This window comes from Ambystoma mexicanum, chromosome 10 (genome assembly GCF_040938575.1).
Source record: "Ambystoma mexicanum isolate Mex_15411 chromosome 10, UKY_AmexF1_1, whole genome shotgun sequence".
NCBI lineage: Eukaryota > Metazoa > Chordata > Amphibia > Caudata > Ambystomatidae > Ambystoma > Ambystoma mexicanum.
The window spans coordinates 1,538,607,152-1,538,628,663 of record NC_090932.1 but is presented as its reverse complement, the minus strand read 5'-3'; the positions used below and the strand labels follow the sequence as shown (position 1 = coordinate 1,538,628,663).

At 46.2% G+C, this 21,512-nt stretch overlaps 1 protein-coding gene across 1 annotated transcript; it reads left to right on the top strand.

The window, feature by feature from the left end:
• Positions 1-1,868: 1,868 nt before the first annotated feature.
• On the top strand, positions 1,869-21,112 carry LOC138493352 (phospholipase A2, minor isoenzyme-like). Its single transcript, XM_069620408.1, has 4 exons — positions 1,869-1,902; positions 2,270-2,432; positions 20,225-20,352; positions 20,991-21,112. Exons 1-4 carry the CDS (start codon positions 1,869-1,871, stop codon positions 21,110-21,112), a joined length of 447 nt encoding a protein of 148 aa, XP_069476509.1.
• The last annotated feature ends 400 nt before the right edge of the window (positions 21,113-21,512 follow it).

The window sequence follows — 21,512 nt, the reverse complement described above, 5'->3', positions numbered from 1 at the left end:
CCAGAAGAAGACAGCCCAGTTCCAACCACTGCTTACCAATAAAAACACACCCATGCATAACCCAATGCTACCCAGAAGAACACAGCCCAGTTCCAACCGCTGCTTCCCAATAAAAACACACCCATGCATAACCCAATGCCACCCAGAAGAACACAGCCCAGTTCCAATCACTGCGTCCCAATAAAAACACACGCATGCGTAACCTGATGCCACCCAGTAGAACACAGACCAGTTCCAACCACTGCTTCCCAATAAAAACACACCCATGCATAACCCAATGCCACCCAGAAGATCACAGCCCAGTTCCAACCATTGCTTCCAATATAAACACACCCATGCATAACCCAATGCCACCCAGAAGAACACAGCCCAGTTCCAAGCGCTGCTTCCCAATAAAAACACACCCATGCATAACCCAATGCTACCCAGAATAACACAGCCCAGTTCCAACCACTGCTTCCCAATAGAAACACACCCATGCATAACCCAATGCTACCGAGAAGAACACAGCCCAGTTCCAACCTCTGCTTCCCAATAAAATCACACCAATGCATAACCCAATGCTACCCAGAAGAACGCCGTCCAGTTCCAACCACTGCTTCCCAATAAAAGCACACCCATGCATAACCCAATGCTACCCAGAAGAACACAGCCCCGTTCCAACCACTGCTTCCCAATATAAAGACACCCATGCACAACCCAATGCTACTCAGAAGAACACAGCCCAGTTCCAACCACTGCTTCCCAATAAAAACACACCCATGCATAACCCAATGCTACCCAGAAGAACACAGCCCCGTTCCAACCACTGCTTCCCAATATAAAGACACCCATGCACAACCCAATGCTACCCAGAAGAACGCAGTCCAATTCCAACCACTGTGTCCCAATAAAAACACACCCATGCATAACCCAATGCTACCCAGAAGAACGCAGCCAAGTTCCAACCACTGTCCCAATAAAAACACACCCATGCATAACCCAATGCTACCCAGAAGAACGCAGTCCAATTCAAACCACTGTGTCCCAATAAAAACACACCCATGCATAACCCAATGCTACCCAGAAGAACGCTGCCCAGTTCCAACCACTGCTTCCCAATTGAAACACACCCATGCATAACCCAACGCTACTCAGAAGAAGACAGCCCAGTTCCAACCCCTGCTTCCCAATAGAAACACAGCCATGCATAACCCAATGCCACCCAGAAGAACGCAGCCCAGTTCCAACCACTGCTTCCCAATAGAAACACACCCATGCATAACCCGATGCTACCCAGAAGTACACAGCCCATTTCAAACTAATTGGGCCAAATAACCACCCCACAACCCATTGCTACGCAGTAGAAGATACCCCAGTTTAAATCTCTGGGGCCCAGGAAAACACACAGTTGCACACCTCAATACTGTCTGCTAGAACACATCCCACTTGAATCAAGTGAAGCGCAGAAGTAACACACCCTGGCACGGCCCATTGCTACTCCCATTGAAGTTCAAGCCATCAGGCATGCCAAATCGTTCCCTTCTTAATGTAATTCCTTGGATTTAATAGCATATTGGTGGAGGGTCCCCCAAATGTGAGCATCCCTCTCTTTTTGAAAGAGAGAGCACCCTCCCGCACACCGCTGACAATGCAGAATCAGCCACCCTTCGGCCCTGTCCTTGGCACAGCAGTGGCACCTCCTGGGATGACGTTCATTGTATCAGTGCCCATCTGTATCAGGAGTAATAAAATACATGATTATCAAGGCAAGTCAAACGGCGTGATAGTATCTCAGGCAGACGCAAAGGTCAGGTTGATGAGAAGGAAGAAGTAGTCGGCGCCTTCGCCGATGGGCTCAGAGCTCTCCTGGGAATCTCCAAGGCAGGATGAAGACCATCGTACTGGCTCTACTCCTGTCAGGTAACACACCTACCATCTGCTCGCCTCTGCTGATGACTCCTGCAGTCATGCAGACTCCATCTTGTGAAATGTGTAGGAGTCAAGTATACTAATTGGCCAGCTTTAGAAATCAGAGTGAATGTGCTGCATTACAGGTTTGCCTGAGTTAAAGGTGATAATACCACCACCACATGGAATGATCTTTACCGCCGGTGGTATGGGTAGTTCACCACCCAACTGTGGGTGTTTGCTTACTGGCCATCCTGCTGTGCCATACTGGAGGTGCTCCCAGGGTATGGTTGCAGCTCTAGAGGGTCCCCACACACCCTTCCTTTGTGATGCTAGAGGTGGCAGGGCACCTGACATGGAATTTGTTCTTCCCCTGCAGTGGCTGCCGCTCAGAATGGCACCCCGGACATCAAGGCTCTGTGGCAGTTCCGGGCCATGATAAAGTGCACCATTCCATCCAGTGTCCCCCTTTTGGACTACAACGGCTATGGGTGTTACTGCGGCCTGGGAGGCAGCGGGACCCCGCTCGATGCTCTTGACAAGTGAGTAAATGCATGTCCTCTAAACCAGCTGCTTTTCCTGCTGCCCACTTCCCTGTATCACCATTGTGTTCTTCTCTTAGCTTGACTTTTTCTTTACCCTCCTCTTGCCCCCATGTTCTCATGACTCTTGGGCTCCACCGGTATCTAGCATTCTAGGTCCCTTTTTTTCTCTCTTACTCTCTCACAGACTTTCCGCATGTCTAACTATAAGTCCCTCTATACGTTTCTCTTGCACTTACATTCTGGCTGTTAATAATAATTATTATGATTATTATTTTGGCTGTTGTATGTTGTTTGTCATTCTAGGCAAGGACACCTCTTTAAAGAGCACAACTCGACACATGGAACAATTGGGTGTCACTTTCAGGTGAAGGGCCCCCCATGAAGCCTTGGTTGCACAATTAATTTCAGCAATCCTGTGAGGATTCAAGTATTTTATTGGGCAGCACCGCTTTGTGATTTCAAAGTAGAGAAGTTCGGTGCGATCAATATCTCCTCCTTAGGATGCCTTGTTTTATGGAGCTCAGTTAGTAGAACTTGAGATCATTGAATTTCAAGAGAAACGTCGAGCACAAGTAGATAAGACACAGTTGATCAGCATACATTTAAATCCAAATCGTGATAGGATAGTTACACATTTAGTCAACAGTGGCAAACAGACATCAAGGTTACACGACCAACAAGTGTATCATGACACTGTACAATACCTTCATGAGCACTTCTCAGACTTCCAAGAAATCAGTATTACCGCTTTTTCTATAAAAGGGATCGACCAACCTTGGATTCCATCTCCTTAAATTTTTGTGACCTTCATCAGGACTTAAAGAAAACAGAAACATCCATATCATCTGTTAACCTATAATATTTAAGAGATGATACAGCTCATGGTGGTGCATGAGTATGGTTATTGCAGTGCAACCATGTAGATGCATGTAGTTTATATGTCAGTGTCCCCACTCTGTTCAATGAGTTACCATCACATATCAAGTGTAAACCTTGCTTCAACTGTAGAACAGAATCTATGTCTTCCAGGAGACATTGAAAGCTCAGTCGCAGCTATCGTTAGCTGAATTTGTCAATATCCTCTCGGAAACGGTATCTAATTGTCCATTGATAATCTGTATCTGTACTAAATGTGGCGACCTAGACCTCTTTTTCTTGAATAAACAGTCATTAAATCCCTCTTGCCTTTTAAAGGTCGTGCTCTGTAAAGCAATGTGTACTCCCTTAATTACACCCACCTTCTCTACACTAACATTTGTTAGGGGTATTGATCACTAACTTGCGTGCATGTTTGACGGGCTTCTTACACGAATGACCCAAGTCAAAAGGACATTTGTCCATGCTCTTCACTGACGCATGGTCCATATGGGGCCCATTGAATAGCCAAACTCTTCTTCCCAACCTACAGGTGTCCTAAGCAGCTGCCTACTGTTGCCTTACTTCGAGCAGGACACACACGCCTTCCATGTCGTTCTTCTGAGCCGTTTCTTCCTCCTTGAAAGGGACTTGATATGGTAGATTGGTGCTGTACATATATCGGCTAAGGTGCCCTCAATGGTGCATAATGTACATGTTGCCAGTCGCAGACGATATTCATGACCGCACAGACCCACAAGACTGCAGAATGAGTGCATTTATAAATGCATGTTAAAAATACCATGTTAGTCAACCAAGCTGTGCAGGTTGTTAAACAAAACAGAGGATCTTACCGCAATGACACATGAATTAGGCGAACTCCATATTTTTGTCAGTAGACCAAAATATGGAGTCTGCCAAATAAAGGTTTCATTGCTGCAAGGTCCTCTGTTTTTTGCTTTAAAAAAGACCCTGTAACGTTTATGAAATCATATTATTTTATTTATTCATTTTAAAAAGCATACATAACGATTTTATCCAAAGGCGCTAGACAGTATAAATACAGTAGGTAATGGCCCAAAATGTCGTCCTCACAATTACGACGGCCGAAAATGCGGACTTTCTTTTTAGACCCCCCCTTACAACATATATATAAATGTGGGGGGCTATGTAATATAATGGTAATATGGGTGTGTGTGGGGGTCTCCCCCTGCATATGTATGTGGTGTAAGTAGGATTTAAACATAAAAAAATATATATATCGGCATTTTCGGACGTCGTAATAAAGGTGGTCGCAATAATCACATTGATCCAAACAGTACAGTTAACGTAAAGGTAAACACGGAATCCAAAAAATAGCAACCACACGAGAATTTGTCAAAGGAAAGGGAAGTTAAGACTGTAAAAGATGAAAGTTTAAGGCATTTTTTAAAGTGAGACAAGTAGGACAGTATCAAATCTGTAGAGGGAGGGCATTCCAAAGAAGAGGGGAAAGGAGTGGAATCAAGTGGAAGCACAAAGTGGACAAAGAACTGAAAGACGAGAGGAAGAACCACTTCTCGAGTACAATGGCACAATGACATCAAGGCGCATAGGTAAAAGGGGGCCAGGACATGGATACTTTTAAAACCTAAATAGTGGAACTGGAACTCAAGCGCTGCTTAGTTGAGAGCTATTGAAGAGGATCCGAGTAGGGAGAATACCAGCTGACCAGGGTAAACAAAGCAAAATCCGTCGGGAAGAAGGTCAAATTGAAGGCAAAGGAGGAACAGCATAGTTAGAGAGGCCGACGTAAAGACAGCAGAAATAGTTAAGAAGAGCTGGGGCAATAGTTTGGACGAGTATTTTAGTGGAGGCAAAAGTTAGAAGATGCTGAATCTTTTTGATATTATAAAGATGAAACCGACACAATTGTGCAATGGAAGCAATTTGAGGTTGCAGTGAAAAAGAAGACTTAAAGAGAAATCCAAGACTTCGCGCTTGATGACCAACAGGACGCTGAATGAGGGGAAAAGAAATGGCCGGAGGAGGAAAAATAGAGGCAGTAGCTGAGGAAATCAAGATCTCAGTTTTTCGGGATTGAGACAGAAGAAGCGAAAAGAGATCCATGAATCAACAGCAGAGAGACAGGAAGAGAGACGCTGATGGAAAGAGTCTCATGAGGATAGCTCAGGGGCAACATGCCACCTTGGAAGCAAAACGACACGGAGCAGCACAGGTTCGACCCCGGCTCCGTGCATAGAAACCTCTGGGTATAAAGCATGTTATAAATAACCTATCCTATCATATTGTTACATGAAGGAAAATAAATGAGCATCTGTGTGTCATCAGTGTCTAGATGTACCAGGAAGCCAAAATAAAAAGTTAGGGAAGATACAGGTGATGTACAGACAGAAAATAGAAAAGGGCCTAAGACAGAGCCCTCAGGGACACTGTAGGAAAGAGGATACGCCTGGGATGTAGAACCCTTCGAAGGATCTGTGACTCTATGAAAGAAACCACTAAAGAGCAGTGTCATAAAATCCTAGCGATGAAAGTGTAGTAAGAAGAATAGAGTGAGCCACTGTGTCAAAGCTGCACTAAGGTCCAGCAAAACAAAAATCGAGGAGAGGTTATGGTGACGGCCATGAAGAATGTCATTTAAAACAGAAAGAGGAGCGGTCTCAGTCGAGGAGCCAGAGCGGAAACCTGATCGATAAGAATGGAGGAGATTATGCAGATTGAGAGAGGAGCGGATTTGAGAAGAAACAAGTCGCTCTCGAATTTTAGAAAGGTAAGGAAGAAGAGAAATTGGACGGAAATTGTACAGTGCAGCAGGATCGAGAGAATGAAATACCAGGTGACCATGTGTATGTTCATTGTGTGCATTTGGGGCACTTTATCCCCCTGATCTCATGCTTCACCCCTCCCGCTTCATGCGCAGCTGCTCTCTTCCAGTCAGGGTAGGATGGCGCAATCGCGCTGCTGTGGTGATGCAAGCCTTGCAATGTCTGCTCTTACCTAGTGGGATCTGATATTGACCCCAATATCAGACTATTCCATGTATGTGAAGTGTAGTAGAGTGCTATCGGGCCCGATCTGTCTCTAAACCCTCCCCGACCCCGCCATCCTACCATCTTTAAAAGCCAGAGACATTCCTTGGCGTCATCAGCTTTGCCAAGCCCAAGCCTTTGGACCTCACTGTCGGGAGGAGCTCAGGCCACTGGTGGGTGGTGCCAAGGCGCTACTTCAGGAGCCTGGCGAGGATTCATCCTATCATGGCTGGCATACCCATGCTTCAAGAACCCCGCACTGATCTGTCAAAGGAAGATGTGTGGACCTGCCAGGCTCCCCTCTTTCCGCCCCTGTAATTTCCAGCATGGCTGGCATACCCCTGCTTCAAGAACCCCGCACTGATCTGTCAAAGGAAGATGTGTGGACCTGCCAGGCTCCCCTCTTTCCGCCCCTGTAATTTCCAGCATGGCTGGCATACCCCTGCTTGAAGAACCCCGCACTGATCAGTCAAAGGAAGATGTGTGGACCTGCCAGGCTCCCCTCTTTCCGCCCCTGTAATTTCCAGCATGGCTGGCATACCCCTGCTTGAAGAACCCCGCACTGATCAGTCAAAGGAAGGTGTGTGGACCTGCCAGGCTCCCCTCTTTCCGCCCCTGTAATTTCCAGCATGGCTGGCATACTCCTGCTTCAAGAACCCCGCACTGATCAGTAAAAGGAAGGTGTGTGGACCCGCCAGACTCCCCTCTTTCCGCCCCTGTAATTTCCAGCATGGATGGCATACCCTTGCTTCAAGAACCCCGCACTGATCAGTCAAAGGAAGGTGTGTGGACCTGCCAGGCTCCCCTCTTTCCGCCCCTGTAATTTCCAATCAAGCCTTTGCCAAGACATGATCTTAAAGCTCGAAGTAAAGATCCGGTGCTGTCTGTGGATTCTGGGTGGTGGGCACCCTGACCCCACACTTCCCTGCTCTCTTGGCGCCCGGACCTGGTCTCCCGCCCCCCACCCCCCTTATCCGGTTTTCATTTCCCGTTCACCTGGTTACCATGCTTTCTCTTCTACCCTCTCTCTCTTTCTTCAGGGTCGCTGGTAGCGTGTGCACAGCAGCAAGGAACTTAGCATAACCTGCCCTTTTTATTGGCATAGCCTGTTTTTAATGTTATGTGTCTTGCTTGTCCTTCATTATTACCCCCATCTCATTGTATTGCCTCATGTCATTTTATATTACACTCATAGATTGTATCCTTTTTTTATTACCTATCAATTTTTCTATTACCCCAGTACTTAATTGTACTGTGGTTTATTGTCCCCTGTCCTTATCTATTGCATGGCCTCCGTCTTGTGCCCTTGTATTGGCCATTGGCATTTTATTGCCCTTCCTTTTTGTTATTGCCTCAATCATTTTAATAGCACATGGCATGCTTTGCCCTGTGCCCATGTTTACCCCTTGGCCTTATTGTTGTCAAAGTCCTTCCTTATTGCCTCATGTACCTTTTTAGTTCCCAAGTTCTTTCTGATTAAATCATTTTAACTTCCCCGGTATGCTGTTTATAGCCAGGTTCTCTTTTATGACCTCCTGTTATGGCCCTCTGTTATTGCCCTCTTTCACTGCCCAGTCTGGTTCTAGTCTCTCTACCCATGAGTAGCTGCTATTTCTCACACTGTACATGTATCCCCACTTTCTATGCTCGCTGTAGTTTCTCAGCATCTGTCCTTGAATGCCAGCCCAAGAGACGTTGCGGCATCTGCTCCTGCGTCTACCCCACAGTCCCCCACCTGTCCCTGGCGTGATCTTCTCTGTGCATCAACGCCACAATGAATAGTGTTGCAGACACAGGATGTCCTTTCGCTTTGGAAGGGGTTAGTCTCTGTGATACTCAAGGAGGGGCTTAGTCGAAGTGATACTCAGTGGCCCATTCTGGCCCTGCAGCAGCGACTGATGGCGCAGAATTAATAATCGGAATCTAGAAATGAATTTCCGGTCTGTAATGCCATGGCACACAGCAACCATTGCACAACATTCTTAATTGAGGGACCTCTGAGTAAGTTTATGGCAACTTGAGTAGATGGGAATTTAGATCCTGATGAAACCCTTAAATGGATATTTTGACTGAAACCAGTTGATCCTAAGATAATTATGAGTGTCAGCAAGTCCCTTTCATAGCCCCAAGACAATGGAATGCCCTCCCAACTATCCCAAGGAATGAGACCTTGCACCTTGCCTTCTGCAAAGCCCTGAAAATGAGGTTCTTGAACTAGTCCACGCATCGCCCTTAGGTTCCCCCCTTTGCTACCTTTGTTCACGAATGTAATAGCTGTAGCTGGGTAACCCTCTGAGCCATAGACTCTTCTATCCTCTGTAACACTATACTTTGTAACCGCTATGTCTTGTATTAGGTTCTCTGTAACCCACAAACCACAGACAGACTGTCATTCATGTGTAACTAAGCAAGCCTTTCATGTAACAGCGCCACGATGCCCAAGGGCTGCTTTGTGCGCTTTATAACTGTAAAAAATAAATAAATAGAAATAGATGGATAACAAACTTCAATGCTTTTGCCACTGGATTTATACATAGATTCGATACGTGATTCACCATTTAAATAAAGAGAGTTAGGGTCTCTGTTTACCACCGCTAAGGTGTGAACATTGCTCTGTAGTAGGTGTGACGTGTGGTAACAACACAGAAACACAAAATGTTGGTTCAACAAATTGCTTAAAGAGAGAGTGGTTGGGCAACACCTATTAGAAAGCGCGTAACTCACAAGGGTCGTCTATTGCCGCAAAGTGTCAGGGTAGGGTAAGAGTAAATGCATGAACAACCTAGTCTGCAAGGACCTACTAAAAAGTCCTTTCCAGTGCCTAAATGTTAGTAACTCAGAGGGCCTCATTACAAGTTTGTTGGTCCGGTAACTATGGTACTGGTAAGCTTGCCGGTACCATAGTTACCGTACCGGCAAACTACAAGTTCTGCTTGCGGGTGCCTTTTCACCCACCAGGTCCGACCATTCTGAATGTTGCTGGTGCATCCGGCCTCCCCATTCCCATTGAGCCTTATGAGACTCAAATGGGAATGGGAGCATTTTTTACCAGCGCCCGGGTATGGGAAAATACCGGGTCCGGTGGGGCTGTAATGAACCGGTAATTGCCCATTCCCCAGTGCTGGTAAAATTCGCAAGTTCGGCGGCAGCCTGTTGGTTTTACCGGCAAGGCTACCGCCGAACTTGTAATGAGGCCCTCAGTCTCGCTCGCAGTCTCCGAAGTTATAGTGCCCAAGAACACTTTTTTGATTGTTGGTTGATCTAGTTCTCCCAGCAGGTGCCGTTCTGGTTTCTCTTTGCCTTTACCTTGGCCTTGTGTCGTCTTCAGGACACTGGTGATGAATGGACCCCTCATCCCTCAGGGGTTCTATGGTTGCTATGTTTGGCAGGGCCTAGAGTTCCCCCTCTTTCCATTGTGGAATCCGTCTCTCGGCAACAAGTGCGTGCATTCTCCCTTCACCTGGGTACTTCCGGGTTAGTATTTCCTCCCCTGGTATGGGTACTAGTGGAGGGCTTGCCTCAGTGGCCTTGCAACTGCCCCCAGTTCTAAATCTTCTGTCCAGGCTGACTCTCAACTTCTAGTCTCGGGGCTATAGCGCCTCACTCGCTTCACACTCCTTTGGGGATATAGCGCCCTACTCACTCAAGGCGATCTAGCAACCATGACTTGGTTTAGCACCTTTCTTATATCTGTCTGATCCCTGGAAGTCTCTGCACCCAGGTCCTCAGCAGGTCTTCTGCACATGCCTAGAGTTTTAGCCAGTCCTCTCCAACTGGCAGTGCATCAGAGGAATACTGAATGGAAAAGACGCACTAAAACCCACACGTGAAGACCAGCAATTTCTTGTGATGTCAGCTAGTTGCTGTTAATTGAGGATGCAGTTGTTTCTACCAGTAACACTTACACAAGTGATGACCAGTCAGCAGGTTATCCAGGGTCAGTGCTGCACAACACAGGGACAAAGAGGTGGTTGCTGGCTGGTGGACGATGGAGGGAGACATGTCGCAGGGACCGGGGACAGGACAAACACATAGAACAGATCTAGTTTTGGGCAGGTTAGGAATAGTGAGCAGGAGGGTCAGAGAGTAGGAGTAATAAGGACGTAGGAAGAGGCAGCACTTTCTTGGATGAGTAGGAGGAGCGCAAGAGAGGACCTGAAAAAGTGGAGGGTAGTAGTGATGTTAACATGTAGGGTGTCCCAGTGAAGGGAGGCAAAGAGGAAAAAGAAGTCTAAGCGAGAGAGAGCACACAGACGATGGGGACATAGGGCCTCATTACGAGTCCAGCGGTAACCAGGCGGTTTTACCACCTCGGTTACCGCCGGACTCGTATTAGCATCCGTGACTCCCGGAAATACCAGGACATTACGACCCTGGTGTCCCGGGAATTCCAGAAGCGGAATTCTGTAAATCCCCATTCCCATTGAGCCCATAGGACTCAAAGGGAATGGGGAAGTGGAAACACTGGCACCATCTTATGATGGTGCCGGTGTTTCCACGTCCGCCTGCAGGCGGGCGGTGTTAAACCCGCCAGGTCAGACCTGGCGGGAACATAACCTCCTGCCTGCAGGAGTCGGGATCGGGCGGTCCGGAATTAAGAGTGCCGGCGGGTTAACCGCCACTGTTAATTCCGGACCGCCCGACCTGTAATGAGGCCCATAGAGACTGGGGAGTGAAGAACAGCATACGGTGTACAGGGAAGTATAGCAAATGATAGTCTGCGCTAGGTGTGGGAGGAGGGCAGTCAACCAGTAGAAATTTAAGGAGACATTGATTTTTCAATTAAAGACAACCTGCAGCAATTCAGTCTTTGGACACGGGTGAAGAGCGGGGACGAATGTAGGGCGTGGTAGGCAAAGCTGAGCACTTTGTTGAGCAGAGAGAAGGAGCAGAAAGGGAGGCTAAAAAATAGGATGACAGAGGAATCCAGGTGCTAATTACTAAGATAAGAATGTGCTGCAGGTAATGGGCCGAGAGCCCTTACCAAGCTAGGTCCAAGCAAAGTGAGGGCCTCAGCGAGGGCTGTGGGCCGTTACCGGCCAAGTCAGCCCCCTGCCAAGGGGCTGAAAGCCATTCGCACCCCAGGATTTACCAGGGTGCAGATGTTTTTTGTTTTTTTTCCTCCATCGGGAGATGGCTGCAGCACGTAGATTGGTGGAGGTGCACCAGGACTGGATAGCAGATAGGCAGTCAGGGATGATAGAGGGTGAAAGAGGGTCAGCAGGAAGTTTGAAAAAGAGTTGTGTGTCATCTGCTGATTCATTCCCAGATTTGTTTTTGCTGATTTTTTTGCCAAAATCTTTTTGCTGAAAAAACTCATCAAATTTCTTTTGTTTATTTGGGGGGTTTACCCCCCAAACCCCTTCCCTTTTTATTTGGTCTCAATCCTCCCATCACCCCTACCCCTTATATTCCCTTAGTCTCCCACCCCCTATATTTTTCGATTCGTTTTTTCAGCGATGAATGAATGTTGTACCAACACAGGAAATTGGAGGAAAAGGAGGAGATGATGGTTGCAAGCTGAGCAAGGGAGATGTTAAAGAGCCATGTGGAGAGGATAGAACCATGCAGGAAACCACAGGTGGCGAAGGAAGTAGATGATGAGGAGGTGCCCAGGATGACTTGGGAAGAGCAGTCAGTTAGGAAGGATGTCAGCCAGTCCAGTTCCCATTCCGAGATACCAAGGATATTGTGGAGCCTTTGCATGAGGATGAAATGGTTGACCGTGTCAAAGGCAAAGGAGAGATCGAGAAGGGTGAGGACAGCTGGGGAGTTGGAGTCCTGATATGCAAGCAGTTCTTCAGGGGTGTTCAGAAGAGCAGTTTCTGTGCCTCTAGATGCTCGGAATCCAGATTGATGATCGTGGAGACCACCAACAATTTCAGTGTGCAAGTTGAGCTGGGGCAATGCCAGCTTCTCCAGCAGCTTCCCCAGGAAGGGGGTGATGGAAATAGGGCGGTAGTTGGCAGGACAGGTAGGGTCTGCTGAAGGTTTTTTCAGGAGGGGGCGCACAAGGGAGTGCTTAAGGGAGGAGGGGATAGATCCAGTGGCAAAATAATGATTGTAGAAATCAGCAAGTGCGGGGCAAGAGAGCCCATGTTGTCCTTGATGGTCCTGGATGAGCAAGGGGAAGCCTGTTTAGAAGAGACCTGCATGTGGATCCTCATGACTGGGGCAAGAATGTCAAGAGTATTGGTGATGGACATGTGGCGGTCGCTGAGAGCAGAATCAAAGGAAGAAACTGGGGTAGGGGGCAGGGAGATGAAGGTGGAAGCGAAGGCAGCAGCTGACACTCGTTTCATCGGGTGGATATTAGTGAAAGAGTTTGGCAGGGCTTTTCGGGGTGTGGTCAGAGGGCCAAAGAGACCCAGGTGGGATGAGAGGAGAGAGTGGCCTGACAAGGAGTGCGAATAAGACTTTTAAGTCTAAGGCATCAGTAAAGGTGTTGACGTAAGATACATGTATAAATTGGCTATACTTTGTGATAAAACACAAAAACACATTGTAACATGGCTTTCTTGTTCAAATGAAAGTGGCAGGTATATAGTTATCTTATTTCGTATTTTTTTTTAAAATCCCAACATTGTTTCGAGTTCTCTAGGGAAAATGAATAACAAATTAGACTTGACATTACTTCTATGAATAAAGGAAGAGGCAGGCTTCTTTAAACTCCAAATTAAAGTAGCTTCTCTGGAGCTAATCTGTATGAGGTATTGAAGCGGACAGGTTGCATGAATGCATGTACCTACCATAAAGGCCTCTTTTACGAATACAACCCTTATCTCGGCTGACCATAGCATCTTGGGCAGCGTGTAACGCATTACCTGTAAAAGAGTGGACATGTATGTACTAGACAGTCAACTGCGACATATAAACACTGGGTGCAATGTTTGGGGGACTTGAGGCTAGTCGTGGTAATGGGAGGGTGGGCGGTGATATCCCTGGAGATGTTACTAAGAGATCAAGCAGTAGCATTTCCATGCATGAATATTTCTTTATTACCTGGGGCCACTTTGATCATATTAAACAATGATTGTAATGAAAAAAGGGAAGAATAAATGGATTATTCATTGTTTAACATGATGCAATGCATTTGTGTTGCCTTATGTAACCCCTCTCTTTTAACTTGGTTCAAATGATTATGAATTATTTCAATCACATGTCACGTTAATGTATTCATGTGACCATTGATGATTGGATCATTCTGGTCATGTACAGACTAATTACGAGCAATTTGAACACTGTTTAAGTTTGCCTTGAAGAAGACCAGAATGGTCGAAACATGTGTTGGCAATTGTAGAGGAGGAATGCATTGAGATCAATAGGAAAAATTACTTTCGTGAAAACTATCTTTTGTTGTCTAAATTAGGCAATTGTAGAGGAGGAATGTATTGAGATAAATAATAGAAAATACTTTCGTGAAAACTATCTTTTGTCGTCTAAATTAAACAGGCTATTTCTACAAAAAACGAGTACTTCGTTGATCAAAGAATTGGGACGAACGCATTGAGCTTTGCCCATATGTTTGTAACTGTTTAAGGCTGTAGAAAGGGGTAGCCTATTTGATGCAAGGCTCTGCAGCTGTTCCAACTAATGTGTATAACGAGTTATTATAACCGAAGCGCCCATAAAACCTGGTAGAGACACCAATTTTCTCTCTAGTGATACTTTTTTAACATGCACAAGTTGGCCTCTGCGAAGGAAAATGCCCTTGCGGTGTCTGACGTGCATTAATGATAGTTACTAGGGTCATTGTCAGGCCATAAATCAGGCACAATCTAAGAGTTGAGGCTTTGAAGTCCAAACACCACATTCTTTCATCCACTGAATATGATGCTTTTAAGAAAAGTGCTGTTCCTCCACGAACAACACATTTCTAATTCTGTGCTGACCTCTGAATTGGGACCTGGATTTGATGACATGACAGGGCACCCAGGAACGCAAAAGGCACATATTTGATAGCCTCTTGTTTCTAGTTGCCATCAATGTATTGAGAAACTGAAGAACATGTCCATTCATGTGGAATGTTTCAGCAGGCAAATGGAGTACTGCATACAAACTGTGGGGATTATGGTAACCATTCCTAGTTCCTAAGGAGCCATGGCACAGACTAGTTTTGGTTTTCGCTACAGATCTTACAGTGCCGCGGAGGAGCTGCGACTCTCGTTCTGGGGATTCTTTTCTCCAAAATGTCTCATTCCACAGCGTGGTGCTCACATTTCTGTATGAGTTATGCAATCTAATTGTTTTTTAATACCTTTTGTCATGGCTGCCCACCCATCATAGCATCTCACCAACATGCTTGAAGTGAGACAGCGTTGCTCAGTAAGGGCTGCACAGAGTTTGCTTTGGTGGCAGGGAGTTGGTAGATTTGGCTCTCTCGCATGGGTGAAGTTCCACCGTCTTCTGTGGTCGCTGCCCCGTCCCCATCTGATTTCTCTAGCATGTATGCTCAGTTGGGGTAGGGGAAAGAGCTTTGCAGCTTTGTGCTTTTCACTGCATTTCGTTCTGTGGGTCCTTTCACCTTGCTTCTTTAGCACCTTCTTGATTTTGGTAGCAGTCAAGCTCTTGTCGCCTTCCATGTTCTCCTTCAAGTCTTCTTTCTTGTTTAGCTCTAGTTTGCTTCTCTGGTACTTGGCTGCAGCCAAGTGGGGTTCCCGTTTGCCTTCTTTCCTGCCAGTGGTATTACAGTTCTCCTGACGTCCGTTGCCCCTGCCATCTGCCACCTGTAACCTTTGGTCATTTTTTGAAGATGGAATCACACGTCTCCTCAGCTTTTCATCTGAAGTCAGATGGCCAAACAGAAAGAATGAATAATACATTGGTGAAAAACGTAAACTCTGGGTAGACATATTTGACATGGTGGAATTTATGTACAATATCACATCACATATTTCAACTGGAATTTGATTTGATCTTTTGTTGCAACAACTTTGTGCCTTGCACCCCCGGCCAAAGTAGACATACCACAATTGCACCATCATAAAGTACGCACCTGTGGCATTTATCTTTAGCTAACGCAAATTAACAGAACTATGCAAATGTTGAATCAGGACGAAGATCAGAGTATCAAGCTGGAATCAAACTGTGGGTGTAAGCCCTGAAACTCTGCACATACTGTAGTTTACAAGAAAGGTGTGCCTTGTTTGGGGCTCGACTATCTGTTGAAAGGTTATTAACCATTTGACTGTGAGACTTAAGTGAGTATGTCATTGTCAAGTACATCCCAAAATATAAACTATTGAGATGCAGAAAATGCTCACCTCTGAAGTTAACAAAGGTCCATTATTTATCTAGTTGATGAGGAAATGGCATGAACCCAAACAGGATCAGTAGACAGAAAGCATCTCGCTGCTACAAGCTCTCTGATTGCCCATAACCGCCCAAAGCAACCTTTCAATAAAAGTAAGTCTCACTTTACTACCATGTCCTACAGGCCGATCCGGAGACACTATGCTACTACAACAGATTTTAGAGCACTACACTGAATTCTTTTTTGGGGGCATTCATTCAAGTGGCCGACAAAGAATGGGCACATAGCCTGTGACAGTCCTCTGCCACAGAGCTGGGATGTGGCCCAGAGGATCCCCCATATAGCGTGTCCAGGCCGAGCATCACAAAGCTGGTGTAGGCGCATGGCCCCTGTGGCTACCCCGCCCAGCACGTCAGCGAAAGGCTCAGAGTTAGTGCTAAAGCAACCTATTGGCAGAGGCGTAGCCAGGATTGTCTTGCAAGTGGGGTCTGAAGCTAATGTAGTTGGCCCCACCGCAGTGACTTTATTTATTTATCTATTTATGATATGATAAGGCATTTATCACGTGCCTATACACATGTGTTTCAAGGCATGACGAAGCAGGGAGGGGGAACATAGGGAAGACAAAGACAACGATTTTACTAGGCCAGGAAACATTGAGATCGCACACGCGCAGTGGAGGGGGGGAAAGGAAAAGTGCGGAGAGGACAGGGAAGGGGGCAGAGCAATACAATGCATAAGATCAACAGTAAGAATAAATAAAAACAGTAGGTAAAAGTGCAGCCAGCTAGTGGCAAGTGCAGGGGTAAGTGCAGTCATCAAGTGTCAAGAGCTGGGGGTCTGTAGGGATACAGAAACAGCCCCCAAGAGCAGGGGTTGCCCGGGAGGCAGTGCAGGTGTGCAGCTGGCGGGGGAGGGGACCTGGGTCAGGGATCAGAGGGTAGCCAGGTGACCAGTGCAGTTTCAGTCAGGAGTTCAGCAGGGGAAAGGAGGAGAGAAAGCAGAAGCAAAGAGGAAGGTCTTGAGGTGCTTCCTGAACCGGAGATGGTTCTCCTCAAGTTTCAGGAAGGCTGTTCGAGAGGGAGGCCACAACCGAAGCAAGAGATCTACCACCAACTAGTTGCTTGGAGAAGCGCCTGACCCTTAGGGAGTTGGAGGTGGATGACATTTATATAACAACCCAAACCCTGGGGTATCAGGGCATTGTTAAACATATATCATCAGGTTATGTTTTGACAGGTTTTTTTAATACATTGTACGATTGCTCATTTTTGATGTCCATCCGGATGGTGTTCCAGAGGGTGGGTGCGGTAACGGCAAAGCTACAGCCTCCTGCCTTTTTATGTCTAAAACGGGGGGGTGACCAGGGAGATACTGGCATTGGATCTGAGGACTCTACCTAGTGGTTTCTGAGTGATTGTGTAATTGAGGAAAGTGGGTGCTACTTTGTATATGCATTTGTGTACCAGGGATAGGGTTTTGAACTCGATGCATGCTTTAACTGGCATCCAGTGTACCTCTCGTCTGATGGCAGAGGTATGGTCTGAACCCTTAAGCCTAAGTGCGGCTCCAAATGCTTTGTTCTGCAGTAGCTGCAGTTTGGTTAGGTTGATGGCAGAGGGGCCCATGAGCAGCACATTGCAATAGTCCAATTTTGATGGGATAAGAGCATGTTCAAGTGTAAGGCAGTTGGTACGAGCCAGGAATTGTCTGTTCAGTGAAATGAGTTACAAAGTGTAGGCCGTGGGTGACAAAAGGGTATTTATGTGTTTTGTCATGGTTAGAGCTGCCTCAAGGTGTACTCCCAGGGTTTAATCTGTTTCCCAACAGGGATTGTGATACCACCAATGCAGATGAAGGAGAAAGATGGGTCAAGGTTTTTAAGACGAAATGGAGAGCCCACAATAAAGAGCTCGGTTTTCTCATCATTGAAGCAAAGGTTGTGTGTAGCCATCCAGATTTTTTTTTTATAGTACTGTAGATGGAATTGTCGTGACGGTGTCCTAGGAGTTATCTGTGATGGGAATGAGTATTTGGGTGTCGTCCGCAAAGTTGGTGTAGATGACACCCAAGGAATCCAGAGGTCGAAAAAGGGTTTGGTGTAAGTATTGTAGAGCATGCGTGAGAGGCAAGATCCCTGCTGTACCCCTAGGGACGCTGGGATAGGGTCAGCAGCAGCTTCCCCTGTGAACACTCTAGTGGTCCGTTCACTGCGGAAGGACTGAATCCAGGCAGAGGCCTCCAGTGAGAAGTGAAAGTGCTGACTGAGATGCTGACACAGTGTGCCATGGTCGACTAGTTTGAAGGTGGCGGATACATCCAGTAGTAGTAGTATGCCTGTGTGTCCTGAGTCCCTGATGAGATCCATTTGGTTTTTGAGATCCAGTAGGGCTGTTTCTGCGCTGTGTTTTGGGTGGAAGCCTGATTGCCTTGTTCCAAGCAAATGGGTATGTTCTAGGAAATACTGAACTTGGGTGTAGGCCATACGGTCCAGTATCTTGCGGAGAAAGGGGACTTTGGTGATAGGCCTGTAGTTGATTGGGATAAAGTGGTCAAGAGGGTGTTTTTTTAAGTAGTGGGGTGATCCAGGCTGATTTAATATTGGGTGGGACTTCATTGGTAAGGAAGGAGGCATTGACAAAATTTGCAATTATGGGGGCCAATGTAGGTGCACAGAGTTAGCTACATGTGTTAGGTAAGCATCCTCTTTGCAGTTGGAAGGTTTTAAAGCGCGGATGGTGGCAAGCACTTCCTCTTGAGTAACTTTATTAAATTTGAACGGGGCAATGTTGGCGGCATGGTTCTTCAGGGGGAAGTTCAGTCTGGTGACGATGGGTGCTTTGGGAGAGAGGTTGGCCTTTTTAACGCTGATTTTCACTTGTAGGGAGGAGCATTTGTGAGCTAAGGCATTTTGTATGGTGGTGCACAAAGATTTGTCAGCAAGGGACGGGAGGTGCGGTGGGGATGTGAGTGTCTAATTCCTTTAGGATGGCAAAAAGTTCTTTGGTATTGGAACCAGCATTATAAATGAGTTCATTAAACGCATTAGCTTTGGTGGTTATGACGGCGGTCTTGTACTTTTGTACTGCTGTGACGAAGGCGATGCTGTTGCTATGGGAGGGTTTCTTTTTTAGAGGTGTTCCAGAGCTTTTTTGTTTCTACGCAGGGAGGTGATGTCGTCATTGAACCAATAGTTATTACTTATGCAGGATTTCGGCGTTTTAGTCCGGCTGGGGGAGTGTTTGTCAATGGTGGTAAGCAGGCAATCGTGATATTGATTTGCAATATCACAGGGGTTCAAATTGAAGATGGGGGGCATGTTTACAGCATGGCTGTCAAGGTGGGCTGTAGCGCCTCGTGTGGCAGTTTATTGGTGTTTCTGTCAAGTAAGGGACTTAGCTTGGGGTCTGGTTGGTGACAGGGGTGGAGGTAACTAGGTTGAAGAGGATTAAGGAGTGGTTTGACCACAGGACTTCGTAGATGGCAGTGATGTCTGCAGTAGCATTGGATGTGAGAAGCCAGTCCAGTATACGGCTTTGGTGTGTGTGGGGTCATCTATTATTTGGGTGAAGCTCATGTCTTCCAGGGCAAGAGCAGGGGCAGTGGCTTTGGTGTCAGCCATGTCCTTAAATCCCAAGTTAATGATGCCTTGGATGATGCATTTGGTGGCTGGTTTAAGGAGTGGTGTGATCAGTAACGGTATGTCTGGCATTGTTGGGCTGGCGATAGATGAAGATTATGTTGATGGTGGTTTTAGGGTTGGTTGGATTACAGAATATGATCAATAGATGTTTGCTTAGCGGAGAATGTTTTCTCAACGCCCATTGACTATTCATGATGTACTGCTTGGATATAGTGTTTTAAAAGGAAGATATGGTATGGCTGCCTGCCATTGCCTCACAACACCACCCTGTCTGTCTGCATTAAAAACTAACAGCACACCTGCCAGAACTAAAAAGTGTTTTCTCATAAGAGTTCTACATTAATTGACCCTAATGTGTACCTCTCAGTGCAATAAACAAAAAAGGAACGTAGATTTCACAACATTCACCTGTAGACATAATTTAGCAATTCTACACATCAATGCTTGTAATCTCTACAGAACGGTAACAACAAGAGGACAAGATAATTGTAGGGTATTATGAAAGTCTGTGAGGTCTCAACAAGGTCAAATGTCTGACAATCTTTGGATTGCAAAGGCTTGAAAAATGTCTGTGGGGCGATATTAGACATAGACTCCAAGGAGGACTTGATAATCAGTGTCAACCCTCAATCCTCAATTGAGATGAAGATTAATAGCAATTCTTGGGCACAATTATTTACCAAATTATTAATGGAATCTTTGGGCTCCTTCCGAGTTATGAGCAGCTCATCAGTATTGAGAGAGCACCGGGACACACTCCAGCGCTTACCTTGCCCTTAACCAGATCAATATTACACAGAGATGGGGAGTGACTGGTTCTTCCTGCAAGTGCAAGCGTGCCTGTCATTGTACCTGTCTTTATCTGTTCATTATGTGTGCATGCTAGTCAATTTCATACACACACACACACACACACACACACACACACACTTCCTGTTATGTGGCTTAAATACCCAGTGTTGCAGCACTGAAGATTTATTGTACAATTTCTTCCATTCCTTTACAGATGCTGTGAGGTACATGACAACTGCTACTCTCAAGCTATGAAGCATCCCAGCTGTGGGGGTATTTTTGACAACCCCTACACCGAGATCTATAGCCACACGTGCTCTGGAAACACCATTACCTGCAGCAGTACGTACCACCGGCAGAAGCATTTACCCTCCCATTCCTTGAAGGATGCCCTGTACTCTCTGTTACTATCCCCATTCACCCGGAACAGCCTATCCCAGATACTCTCCTCCCCTACGGATCTTGCAGTTATGTGTATCCCAAAGGTTCTTGGCCTTCCCTCCTAGTCTTGAAGGCGTATATATCCAACAGACTCTTGAACATCCCTCATGATCTTGCAGGAACGCATCCCAATGGTCCTTGGCCATCATCCCTGCTGATATGCAGCGTATCCCTGATGGTCTAGCAACATTGTATCTCAGGGAGGCTCTTTCACCCATTCTGATTCATCAGCTGATGTAATCCATCTTCTTCCTATTTGAATTTCAGATTTAGCTGAAAACATTTTGTGCAACTGTGTTGTTGGCACTGGTCTCCCAACCAAAAGCACACAGGAGTTGTTAAAAATGTAGCTCTTCTGTTGAGTTAAAACACCTTTATTAAGAGTCGTCTTAGTGCATTTAAGTTAAGTGGTGTCACCAACGATATGACAGAAACGGGAACCCTAACTTTATGCTCTGCCATTAGTCCTCTAGCCCCAGGTCTACTCTCACCATCAGGTAACACGCAACTCTTTACATCTCCTTCTCTTATTTCCCCAGGTAAAAACAATGAGTGCAAGGCGTTCATCTGTGAGTGCGACCGCGCTGCCGCCATCTGCTTCTCCAAGGCTGGTTATAACCCAGAACACAAGAGCGTGGACAAGAAAAAGTACTGCAGTTAGGGAAAACTGAAGAAAGAGCCTCATAGGGTGAAATCTGTCTCATCCTATCAACATTGACGAACGGCCCAGTAACCAACATCAACAATATCCACAACATGCCTAGTAATGGTCCAAGCAATAACCAGGGCATGCGTACTACGTCTCAACGATCTGCAGTACTTGCTCCAAGAAAATGTTCCAACATCCTGAGACTGCACAATAAGGAGCTCCATCTAGATCCAGTACTTGTTAAGTACCCAACTTCTACAGTACAAAAACTATACCCAGGGAAGGTTGTCAACGATCACCCGTAACTTCACAGCTTCAATAGTTTGCAGACTCTGACCAGTAAAGAACATTAACCACCTTCTGTATATGCCCAATGAAGAGCCTCAACAATGTCCAGTGCCTGCCCAGCAAA